The 12,490-nt window shown below is 45.6% G+C and overlaps 1 protein-coding gene across 3 annotated transcripts in view; it reads left to right on the top strand.

The window, feature by feature from the left end:
• Positions 1-363: 363 nt before the first annotated feature.
• The window catches only part of GCLC (glutamate-cysteine ligase catalytic subunit), a 50,920-nt gene continuing 38,793 nt past the window's right edge, over positions 364-12,490 (top strand). For all 3 annotated transcript variants that reach the window (XM_040249170.1, XM_040249169.1, XM_040249171.1), the window contains exon 1: positions 364-960. In XM_040249170.1, coding sequence (XP_040105104.1) covers positions 811-960 — 150 coding nt within the window. In that variant the 5' untranslated portion in view covers positions 364-810. The remainder of the gene's footprint in view (positions 961-12,490) is intronic.

Genomic DNA, 12,490 nt, shown 5'->3' with positions numbered 1-12,490 from the left:
TTTCTTGCCACACCATAATGCTCTCACCTGTTTTTATAAGTGTGAGGCCTTTCTCACCTAAAAAAATAATCTGGTGGATTCTTCATTAGCTCGAATAATCAACTTTCTTCCCCAACTCAGTTTCTCTTTTCGGATTACAAAAAAAAGGAATTTCACAGAGATTATTTGCCTAAAGCCAGGCGGACTGCGGCCTCCGCAGACGCAGCCCCTGGACTCCGTCCTAACCACGCCTCCGCACGCCTACCCCGGGCCCCCGAGTCTCCGCGGGCGCTCGGCCCCACCCCTCACCGGACCCGCCCCTTTCCCCGCCCCTTCAGCCGCCTATAAAATCCGGAGCGGCCTCTCCCGCCCGGGAGTGGCGGGCCGGCGGACGGGAGTACTGGGCATGCTCGGCGGCGCAGGCTTTGGTCACAAGTAGGAAGGAGCTAGTGCACGACACCGGCAAAGAGAAGCGCCAGCCGCCGCCGCCTCGGAGCAGGAGCGGTGCGGGAGCCAGAGCGGGCGAAGGGTCGGGCGGAGGGCTAGCCAGCCAGCCAGCCCGGCCTCGGGGCCGCGGCCGCTGTCCGCGCGGTGCGCCCGATCCCTGGATAGGTCCCCGGGGCGGCGGGGACCCCGCGCTTGGGAGCCGGAGGGGACTGGACCCTCCCTCCGCCGGCTGGGGCCCGAGGGCGCCTCCCCCCCGCCACACCCCACCCCGGGGTTGAGCCGCCGCCGCCGCCCTCTGCGGGCAGCTGGGCGTCCGACCCGACCCGCGCGCCCCGAGCCCGGAGCGGCCGCCGCCGGCCCCGAGGGCGGAGAGAGGGGGCGGCCATGGGGCTGCTGTCCCAGGGCTCGCCGCTGAGCTGGGAGGAGACCAAGCGCCACGCCGACCACGTGCGGCGGCACGGGATCCTCCAGTTCCTGCACATCTACCACGCCGTCAAGGACCGGCACAAGGACGTGCTCAAGTGGGGCGATGAGGTGAGCGCCCGGCCCCCCGCGCCCCTTTGTTCGGCGAGGCCCCGGCCCCCTCGGTCCGCGCCCTGCGCCGCGCTGCCCCGAGGGTCGGGCGCCCGGCGCTGTCCAGGGCCCTGCCTGCTCAGAGCCTCTGGCCAGACGTCTCTCTCCCATTCATTCATTTGGGGTTCCTCTCCATTCAGCAAACGCAGAGCAGGCGCTGGGAAGGCGTGAGCATGGCAGTGTGTGACACCGGGTGCCTGGAGGAGTTTTCAGGCTAGGGTGTCTGCCGCCGCCGCCTATTGATCCACTGTCCCCGTCCCGTCTCAAAATGCCACTAAAGTGAAAAGGACTAGGTTGGTTTCAGAAGGCCGGTTGCTTTTCGGGATCAGGTCTAAAGGATTTCACTTCCGCCCCACCTCATTCAGGTACCTTTTAAGCCTCCAGCTTCTCATCAACCACCTCTCGACCACAACTTTATAGGTGTAAATTAAAACAAATTATGGGAACTTGGAGAGCTTCAAAATTAGGATTTGTTAGTGCCTTTCCGTGGCCCAGATTTAGCCTGTAAACTTTCCGAATCCGTGCTTCCCCATGTGTGCGCTTCCAGGTGAAATGCCTCTAGAGTCCCAGTGTTGAACCATTATTTATTGGAAGGATCTGGAAAGCACTGCCTGCTGTTAAGAGTCTTTTCTGCCAAAGCTTTCTGTGTCTTCCTTGGCTTCCTGTTTTTAAGAATCACTTGTATATACAGTTCGAATCGAGTGACTTCTCAAAAGGTCCATCTGTTTTTCGTGTTTTACGGTCCATGGCTTGCTCAGGTGTAAATTATTTATCTTCTCGGCAGTGTTATCACTCCTGACCTAAGTGTCAGGGTGCTGCTACACCAGTGCCCGATCTGTCTCCTTGCAAAAAGTTTGTTTTTCTATGATCAGAAAATGCCTCTGCCTCTCATAGTAGTTGAAGGAATTGTGCTCTTGTAAGCTAGAAAAGTAACTTGACTTGTAACGCATATTTATACTATATGGTTTGCCATACTTTATTGGACAGAAGAGGGGTACAGTATGTGGTGATAATTCTTCAGTTTCAGTCTAATCCTTGGTTTTGTTTTTAACAGCATCCGACAATTTATGTCCTTGTGTATTGTGTCTATTTATGATCTTGTCTTCCCTCTAGATTTTTTTTTTCTCTCCCACATCTCCCTTTCCTTTTTCTCACTAACAAACCAGTGTCCTTAGCAATGAGGACTGTTTAACAGAAACCACGAATGAGAAGTTATCTTAGATTTAAGAAATATCCACTGACCATGTATTATTACTTTAAATGATGCTTCGGTCATGTCTGGGTAGTGTAGGATTTTCACCAAGAAATTCCTGCCCGCCAGTACTGACAGTCCAGTTGGGAAATGGGCAGCCCGACCCAAGGGGAAGACTTGAGATTGTGTAGACTTCTCAGGTGATGAAGAGAAAAGCCGCACTCTTCCTCTTCCTGGAATGGCACTTGACTGACACGTTAGTCTGCCCCAGGTTGTCCTCTCTTCTCTCCTTGACCTGGGGCATTCAGATGCTGCTTCTCCATTGTGGTACCTCCACATTTCTGGGCAGAGAGAACATGTGACTTGAGGGTTGCCAGGTGGGGGGCGGTGGTGGGTGGTGCAGGATCTCATACCTAAGTATTTGCTGGTGTTTGTGTACCTCTGGCGTTATGTAAAGGTCATCACTGTTATGTTACCAAAAATTACTTTTCAAACTGGAGATCATGATCCATTAGCAGGTTGAGAAATAAATTTAGACAATTTTGGGAATCTGATTTTTTTTATAACAGATTTTTTTGGCCAAAAGGATACATGACCCAATTCGAGGGTGGTTGAATCCACAGATGCTGAATGGAAGGCTAACTATGGGCCTTGAGCATCTGTGGATTGTGGTGTCTGGTGGGTCCATGGATACTGAGGGATGACTGTGTATTCATTTATGTATTGTGTGTATTTTATGGTCTTTCCTCCTCTGCTAGATTTTTGTCTCGCCAAGACTGTAAAAAATGAAGAATAGGATGAAGAGTATTGGTTTATCATACATAGCAAGGATATTATGTCAAACCTGGGGTGTGTTGGGTGCCTGTATCGCAGTAAATTATTACTCTGGTTGCAGCTAAGAAGTTTGGAAGTCAGGGTCCCACACTGATCGTGGCAGACCTCTGTGTGAGGTGGGGTACTGAGAACAGGACAGAAGTTAACACAGTTAGCACCAATCCTTGCACTTGGTGGGAGCTCCCTGTCACAACTACTGAGTAACATCTGCAGGCGGGGTCAGCCCACAAGTGAGCTTGTCTGTATGCAGAAGCCTAGGCGACAACCAAGAATCAGGCTGGGCAGATAAAAGTGGGGAAGGGTGTGGTGGGGGCTATGGCCCCGGAGATGCAGGTTGGCCCCACCAGACAGAAAGGGGTGTTTGGGACATGATACGTTGGGCTGTGTTGGTGTGATACCAAATTCTGCTCTTTCTGGAGGTTTTGGTGTTGTGCTTACAGGACCATGGTCTTGGATTAAAAAAAAGATAAAAGGAGTCTAAACCCGTGGTTGGAAGGAGAGCCTGCCATCTTGGAAACGCCTGGTGCTAGGGCAGTGTTTGGTGGTGTTTATCGGGAAGAAGTTGCACTTGGAGCGGCCCTTGTGTTATATTCGAGGGCCTGCCAATGGCCTGTGTGGTTGTGCGCCTCAGTTTTCTCCTTTGGAACAGAGTTGCTTCTCTTTGAATTCCCCCTGGGCACAGCTCGTCTTTAAACTGCTGACTGAAGCGAGAGAAGCCTGGCACCAGCCACGGGCCAACGGGGTTGTATCACGCAGATGTGTGTGCTGGCTTTTTGGAGCTCAGAAGTGTTTTCCCGTGAGAACCTTACAAACAGGCAGACTCCCAGGTCAGCTTACAGGTGCAGGTCTCGCCTTGAATGTGGCAGGTCCCAACCCCAGCCACCAGTGATCCCGTTGCTTCTGGACGGAATTGAAGTTTTAACTCCCAGGTATAGAGAAGATGCTTTATGTAGGCCCAGGATGGGGGTCTGGGGAAGTTGAGATGGCTGTTCCTGGGGTCCCTGATGTCCGTTAAGCCTTCTTTTATGCAAAAAAAAAAAAAAAAAGCACTTCTCTCTCCACAGCCCACACACAACGTTTAGGTACAGATTTTGTTTATAACTTGGAGTATTGCACCTAGGAAGTTTATAAAAGCTGCACATGTTGCAGTAAACACGACTCCAATATCCTAGCGTCAGCTACCTGCCAGCCTTTTCAGCTACTTAGTGGCACAGGCATCATCAGAATTGAAATCTGCCTGACTCCAGGGACCTTTCTTAAACACATTATACCAGGTTTTGGATCATTTACAGTGTATGAGATTTCATCAAATTTCTTCAAAGTCTCCTGGTTAGAGAGGTATCAGAAAAACATTTTAAAGGGAACATATGTTTTTCTGAGTTGTTTTTTTTTTTGACCCAATATTATAGTGGCTTTCAAAGGAAAGAAGGTCAGGTGTCCTCTAATTAGCAGATATAAGTACATGTGAACTTTTAAGAGAAAAATACATCTTTAATATTTATGAGTGCGTTGGTATCATGCATAAAACCATGAGAAGGATTTATAAAAGGCTGGCATATCACTCATTGAACTTCAAATTACTGTGTAGGTTGAGGATACTTACATGACTAATTAGAAAATGCATAGCTTGTTAATAAGCTTATGATTTTATAGCAAAAATAACATCCTGAATTATAAATCGAGAATGGACAAAAGCATAGTCATATGAGTCTAATCGAAGGTTCTATGTAGCTTTGGACAAGTTGCTTAACCTGTCTTAACCTCAGTTTTGTCATCTATAAAATGGAGAAAGTAATTCCTTCCTTATAGAGTTAGTAAGATTAAATGAGATAATGATGGTGAAATGGCTTACAATCAGTGTCTTGTCTTTTAAGTAAGACTCATAAATGGTAGCTTAAGATATGTGCTTGGAAATGTTTAAATATCCAAGATACCATTCATTTAAATTGTCTCATTTAAATAGCCATGGTCTTTGAGGAATGAGGCATTCCATTTTTGTGGGTTTTTAACTGAAATTTGCCGTTCACATATAATGGTGTTCCATTAGCTTAGTTAGTCATGGTTTATTGTAGTTCTGAACTGCATTTCAGAATTTAAATTGTATTCTTTTTTCTTTATTTTTTTTAAATCTCAGTTTTATTTATTTATTTACTTTACAATATTGTATTGGTTTTGGCATACATTGACGTGACTCTGCCACAGGTGTACACGTGTTCCCCATCCTGAACCCCCCTCCCACCTCCCTCCCCTCCCATCCCTCTGGGTCATCCCAGTGCACCAGCCCCGAGCACCCTGTCTCATGCATCGAACCTGGACTGGCGATTCGTTTCCCATGTGACAATTTACATGTTTCAATGCCATTCTCCCAAATCATCCCACCCTCTCCCTCTCCCACAGAGTCCGAAAGACTGTTCTACACATCTGTGTCTCTTTTGCTGTCTCACATACAGGGTTATCGTTACCTTCTTTCTAAGTTCCATATATATGCGATAGTATACTGTATTGGTGTTTTTCTTTCTGGCTTACACATTCGAGTCAGTTCTAATGAGGTGGATGAAACTGGAGCCCATAAGTAATTTTTTTTTTAATGCATTATTTGACACTGCCTTCTTAGAATATGGTTTTGAGCACAGATTCCTGAGAGTCATGCAGAGTCCGTCGGTCATCGTGTGTTCTCTGCACGTGAAGCACAGTTGCTGCGTCTCTCCCTCCCTTACCATCATCGTGGACATTAACAGCCTGTACTGACATTCTAAAGCTCTGCGATGAAAGCCAGGGAAAAGAGTGGAAACATGGTTGGCACCTTCTGGTGATCCCCCCCCCCCATAATTACCTTTCTCAACCAAGAGGTTCATTTTTAAAGATTAGAGAACCAGATCACTGCCCCTGTGTGTACAGTTGGGGTTTTGACCTGGATTTGAGCTGCACTGGTCCAGTTTATACATGGATTTTTTTTTTTCCAATAAATACGTACTACGTGATCCGGACTGTAAACTTAACATGCAGATGTCAGGCTATGGGGAGAGTCGGCATCGCTGACCCCCTCCTGGTTCGAGGGTCAGTTTCGTTTATGTTAGGAACTGAGTTTGGGTGCCTCCTCTGGTGTCCATCTCACTTTGGGAATTTTTTTCCCCTTGTTCATTTTGTGTTGTATAGTTTTATGTGGACTTTCTTTTTAAACCAGTTTCATTGAATTATAATTTACATAAAATAATACATATCCATTTTAAATGTAGAGCTCAGTGACTTTTAAGAAGTGTATACAGCCAGATATCTGCTACGGCAGTCAGAATTTTAAAATATGAAACATATATATTGTATATGACACTTTCATGCCCTCCAGAAGTTCCCTTGTGCCCTTTGCAGACATGTGAGACTCATAACCCCTTAGGTGATTCTGGCGCTTCAGCGCGTCATTGGGAAGCTGCCCTAGAGAATCCGCGCCTTGTCTAGATAAAGAAAAGGGAAGTCATTCCAGGCAAGTGAGCAGTGTAATAAAGGTGAGAAGGGGAGCGGCTCTGTACCTGGCGGTGGTGTCAGCACAGTGAGTGGGCAGGATGAGCATGCAGAGGGCTTTGGATACACGAAGCTTTGCTGTACCTTAAAGGCACGAGGAAAACACGATGGAAGGAAAGATTTATTCCTTCTGTACACCTGGCTCACCTCGAGGATGTTTCCAGACCTCTGAATGAGTTACTAACACCCCCTCGTATCCTTGTTGAATTCCTCTCCAGGAAGAGGAATGTCCAGGATACCATTTCTAGTGGTATCACTTTCAGAAATGACTAGAAGTGGTGTCAGCAAATGTACTTAACAAGAACTCTGTGGGTAGCTTCATTTTGAAGGAGAAATCTCAGTAAAGTTCAGTGTAAGACCCTGTATCTTAAGAAAAGATGGCAGAATATTATTTGAGCCTCTCACACACAATTTGTGTTTCTGAATGTTTGTTTCGACGCCCATTTGAGTATGTTGTTATACGGGGCATTACTGCTGTTGCATTAACTGGATAGACCATATCCTAATGAGCTTGCTTATTCATATTCTCTGTCTATACATTTGACCACGTTAGGTGTGTTTTAACATCATTTTTTAGATACAGTTGACATAAGCTGCACATATTTAGACTGTACAATTTACCAAGTCTTGACATTTATATACTGTGTATATATATACACATACACCTGTGAAACCGTCACCACCGTCAGCATAATGAAGATGCATCGTCTCCAGAAATGTCCTTGTGTCCCTTCATAACTCGCTTTCCATCCCCCTGCATCTGTAGTCAACCACTGACCTGCTTTCTGTCACCCTAGCTCAATTTGCATTTCCTAGTTTTATATTTAGGAAGTCACACAGCATGTACTCTTTGGTCTGGCTTTTGTTCTGAGACTCATTTGTGTTGTTGGATGTATCGGTGGCTCACTCCTTTTCATTCCTGAGTAGTATTCCACTGTATGTATACACGACAGTTTGTCTATCTTTTCACTGTTTGAATTGTATCCAATTTTTAGCTGTTACAAACAAAGCTATGAAAGTGAACGTTCAAGTCTTTGTATGGACTTAGGCCTTCATCTATCTTGTTTATTATGTAGGAGTGATGTACGTTAACTCTTGAAGGAAACTACCAAACTTTTCCAGAGTGATTGTACCATTTTGCATTCCCGTCATCAGAATATGCTAGTTCCAGTTCAACCACATTCTTGTCACCACTTAATATTCAGTTCAGTTCAGTTCAGTCGCTCAGTTGTGTCCGACTCTCTGCGACCCCATGAATCCCAGCACGCCGGGCCTCCCTGTCCATCACCAACTCCCGGAGTTCACTCAGAGTCACATCCATCGAGTCGGTGATGCCATCCAGCCATCTCATCCTCTGTCGTCCCCTTCTCCTCCTGCCCCCAATCCCTCCCAGCATCAGAGTCTTTTCCAATGAGTCAACTCTTCGCATGAGGTAGCCGAAGTACTGGAGTTTCAGCTTTAGCATTATTCCTTCCAAAGAATACCCAGGGCTGATCTCCTTCAGAATGGACTGGTTGGATCTCCTTGCAGTCCAAGGGACTCTCAAGAGTCTTCTCCAACACCACAGCTCAAAAGCATCAATTCTTCGGCTCTCAGCCTTCTTCACAGTCCAACTCTCACATCCATACGTGACCACTGGAAAAACCATAGCCTTGACTAGACGGACCTTACTTAGTCGGCAAAGTAACGTCTCCGCTTTTCAATATGCTGTCTAGGTTGGTCATAACTTTTCTTCCAAGGAGTAAGCGTCTTTTAATTTCATGGCTGCAGTCACCATCTGCAGTGATTTTGGAGCCCCAAAAAATAAAGTCTGACTTAATATTAGTCTCTTTAATTTTAGCCATTCTCATTGACTTGTGGTATTTTATTGTATTTTTTATTTGCATCTCTCTAAGACCGCTGATGTTGAGTACCTTTCCATGTGCCTATTTGCCATCTGTATTTTTTTTTTCTTTTTTGGTGAAGTGTGTTGAAATAATTTGTCTATTTGAGTTGTTTTCTTATTACTGCATTTTGAGAGTTCTTTGTATTCTGGATGTAGGTCTTATATCAGATACATGCTTTGCACATTTGTGTTCCCAGTCTATGTTCATTCTCTTAATTGTGTCTTTTGAGGAGCAGAAGTTGGTTTTGATGAAATCTAATATGTCCTTTTTTTTTTTTTTTTAATAAGGATCATTTTTTGGTCTGGTATCAAGGAAATCTTTGCTTAGTTTTACATTTAGGCCTGTGACCCCTTTGGAGTGAATTTTTGTATATGATGCCAGGTATGGATTTTGGGGTTTGGTTGCTTTTGCACAATGCTCTGGCACGGCTTGTTGAAGAATCCTTTCTCCGTTGCTGAAGGCCTTTGCACATTCTTACACTGTCCGTTGCCTCTACATGTGCAGTTTCATTTCTGGACTCCACACTGTTCGTTGATCTCTTGTTCTTTATGCCAATACCACACTCTATTTTATTGCTATAATTTATAATAAGTTTTGATACCAAGTGGTGTTAACTCTCCAACTTGGCTCTTTTTCAACTTGTTTTGATTTTTTTAGGTTCTTTGAATTTCCACATGAATTTTAGCACAGCTTGGCAGTTCCTACCCAAAGCAAACTCTGCTGGGATTTTGTCTGTGGTTGGATCAAATTTATAGATCATTTGGGAAGAACTGAGATCTTAACAATGATGCTTCCAACCCAGGAGCATCTCTCCACTTCTTCGTTTTTCTCTCAGCGGTGTTTTGTAGTTTTCAGTGGACGTCTTTCATGTCCTTTGTCAGATTTATCACTGTTTCATATTTTTTATTGTAAATTGCATTAATCTTTTAAGTTACAATTTCTGATTGTTGTTAATATATTAAAATGGATTTTATGTATCTATATTGTATCCTGCAACCTTGCTAAAACTGTTTTTTGAACTGACAGCGTACAGTTCTAGTAACTATTTTAATGTTTTTGCTAATTCTATCTTTGTCATTTAAGGTAAGATTCAATTGATTTTTTTTTTTTTTCCTCTTTATTTTCAGTAGGTTCCTCTGCTTCTTTGCATGACTGATAATCTTTGGATGCCAGACGTCATGAATTTTACCTTCTTGGGTGCTTGACATTTGTATTTTCCTAAAAGCTTTGTTCTGAAATATCATTATCTGGGGATGGTTTGATAGCTCAACCAGTAAAGAATCCACATGCAATGCAGGAGATGCAAGTTCAATCCCTGGGTCAGGAAGATCCCCTGGAGAAGGAAATGGCAACCCACTCCGGTATTCTTGCCTGAAAAATCCAATAGACAGAGGAGCCCAACGGGCCACAGTCCAAAGAAATGCAAAGAGTCAGACACAACTGAGTGACTAAGCACATTTGATCTTTCAGGTCTTTCTTTTATAATTTGTTGGATCGAGAAGTCTCAGCTTAGGGCTAGTTATTCCCTTCTGCTGAGGCAAGGCCTTCAGGAGGACTTGCCGCTGTGCCCTGAACTAGGAGTCACTCCGTTCTGGCTTGTGGGGAGGCACCCTGTCCCAGCTTTGGGTCCTTGCCTCTCACGTGTGGTTCAGGGCAGTGCCAAGTCCTCAATACTGACCCTCTGCAGATCTACGGGGTTGTTGGTGCAGCTCTCTTCTCTTTGGTCCTGTGACCTCTAGTTGACTTGGTTCCTTCAGACCTTCAGCTCTCCGTCTTCGATTCAAGGAGCCCCCTTCCCTGACAGGCTCTGCTTCACCTCCCTGCCCAGGGTCTAGTGCCTCTCTACAGGCAGGAACCTGGAGCATATGTCAGTCTCACTCACTCAAACATTTTCCTTGTATCACAGGTATACAATGGGAGGGTAAAACTGATCACTATTACTCCATCTTGATCAGAGGTGGAAGTCTTTGCTGCACCTTTTTTGTTTTTCCTTCAGCTTTCCTCTCCTTTGTCTATAAACTTTGTCCAAAAGCTAGCCCTTGTGCTTACATCTCCAGCAACCTAGATTTAGCCAAATGTTTAAAGTCAGGATTTTCTTTGCCTTTATGCTGTAATGTTCATTACTTTGTATCACTGTTTGTCTTTGGTTAAAACACAGTTATTTTGAAGTTTGCATACATGTGTAAAAATGGGCTAACTTGAAGGTGGGAGCACAGCTCAGGTCTTCTTCCAAACAGTTGTGTGATCTTCGGTATAGAACTTTTGGACCACAATTTCCTCATCTGTAAGACTAATCAAAAAATTCTGTCATTTGGTTTTGAATTGTGTGCTTACTTGTGTATATATATGTGTGTGTCAGTTCAGTTCAGTTCAGTCGCTCAGTCGTGTCCAAGTCTTTGCAACCCCATGAACTGTAGCTCGCCAGGCCTCCCTGTCCATCACCAGCTCCTGGAGTTCACTCAAACTCATGTGCGTTGAGTCAGTAATGCCATCCAACCATCTCATCGTCGGTCATCCCCTTCTCCTCCTTCCCTCAATCCCTCCCAGCATCAGGGTCTTTTTCAATGAGTCAACTCTTCGCATGAGGTGGCCAAAGTACTGGAGTTTCAGCCTCAGCATCAGTCCTTCCAATGAACACGCAGGACTGGTCCCCTTTAGGATGGACTGGTTGGATCTCCTTGCAGTCCAAGGGACTCTCAAGAGTCTTCTCCAACACCACACTTCAAAAGCATCAATTCTTCGGCGCTCAGCCTTCTTCACAGTCCAGGTCTCACATCCACACATGACCACAGGAAAAACCATAGCCTTGACTAGACGGACCTTTGTTGGCAAAGTAATATCTCTGCTTTTTAATATGCTCTCTAGGTTGGTCATAACTTTTCTTCCAAGGAGTAAGCGTCTTTTAATTTCATGGCTGCAATCACCATCTGCAGTGATTTTGGAGCCCAAAAAAATAAAGTCTGACACTGTTTCCACTGTTTCCCCATCTATTTCCCATGAAGTGATGGGACCAGATGCCGTGATCTTCGTTTTCTGAATGTTGAGCTTTAAGCCAACTTTTTCACTCTCCTCTTTTACTTTCATCAAGAGGCTTTTGAGTTCCTCTTCACTTTCTGCCATAAGGGTGGTGTCATCTGCATATCTGAGGTTATTGATATTTCTCCTGGGCAGTCTTGATTCCAGCTTGTGCTTCTTCCAGCCCAGCGTTTCTTATGATGTACTCTGCGTATAAGTTAAATAAGCAGGGTGACAATATACAGCCTTGACGTACTCCTTTTCCTATTTGGAACCAGTCTGTTGTTCCATGTCCAGTTCTAACTGTTGCTTCCTGACCTGCGTGTATATAGATACAATTTAAAGGAGGAGGGCATGGCAACCCACTTTAGTATCCTTGCCTGGAGAATCCCATGGACAGAGGAGCCTGGCAGGCTATGGTCCATAAGGTCACAAAGAGTCGGACATGACTAAAGCAACTGAGCCCAGCACGTACAATTAAAAAAAAAAAAAAACCTTTTTGATCTCACTGCGTGCTTTGTGGGTTCTTAGTTCCCTGACCAGGGATTGAACCTGTGTCCCCACATTGAAAGCAGGGGTCTTAACCACTGGGCCTCCAGGGGAGCCCCTACAAATTTTTTTTTTTTTTTAAATAATTTATTGGGCTTCCCTGGTGGCTCAGTGGTAAAGAATCCGCCTGCCAGTGCAGGAGACACAAGTTCGTTCCCTGGTCTGGGAAGACCCCACATGCCTCGGAGCAGCTAAGCCCGTGAGCTACAACTCCTAAGCCTATGCTCCGGAGCACGCACCCCAGTTGCTGAAGCTGGCGGGCCTGGGAGCCTGTGCTCCGCAGCAAGAGGAGGCCCCGCAATGGCCTGTGCACCACAGCTAGCAAGGAGTCCCCGCTCTCCAAAACTGGAACAGGGCCTCAGGCAGCTGGGCTCCTCTAGTTGAGGTGCACGGGCTTCTCACTGCGGAGGCTTCTCGTCACAGAGCATGAACTCCAGGGCACAAGGGCTTAAGTAGCCGCCGAACTTGGGCCCGGTAGTTGTGGCTCCTGGGTTCCAGA

The sequence above is a fragment of the Oryx dammah genome, unplaced genomic scaffold (assembly GCF_014754425.2).
Source record: "Oryx dammah isolate SB20612 unplaced genomic scaffold, SCBI_Odam_1.1 HiC_scaffold_11, whole genome shotgun sequence".
In the NCBI taxonomy this organism is placed as follows: domain Eukaryota; kingdom Metazoa; phylum Chordata; class Mammalia; order Artiodactyla; family Bovidae; genus Oryx; species Oryx dammah.
The sequence above is the reverse complement of the archived record's forward strand: the minus strand, read 5'-3'. Positions and strand labels throughout refer to the sequence as shown.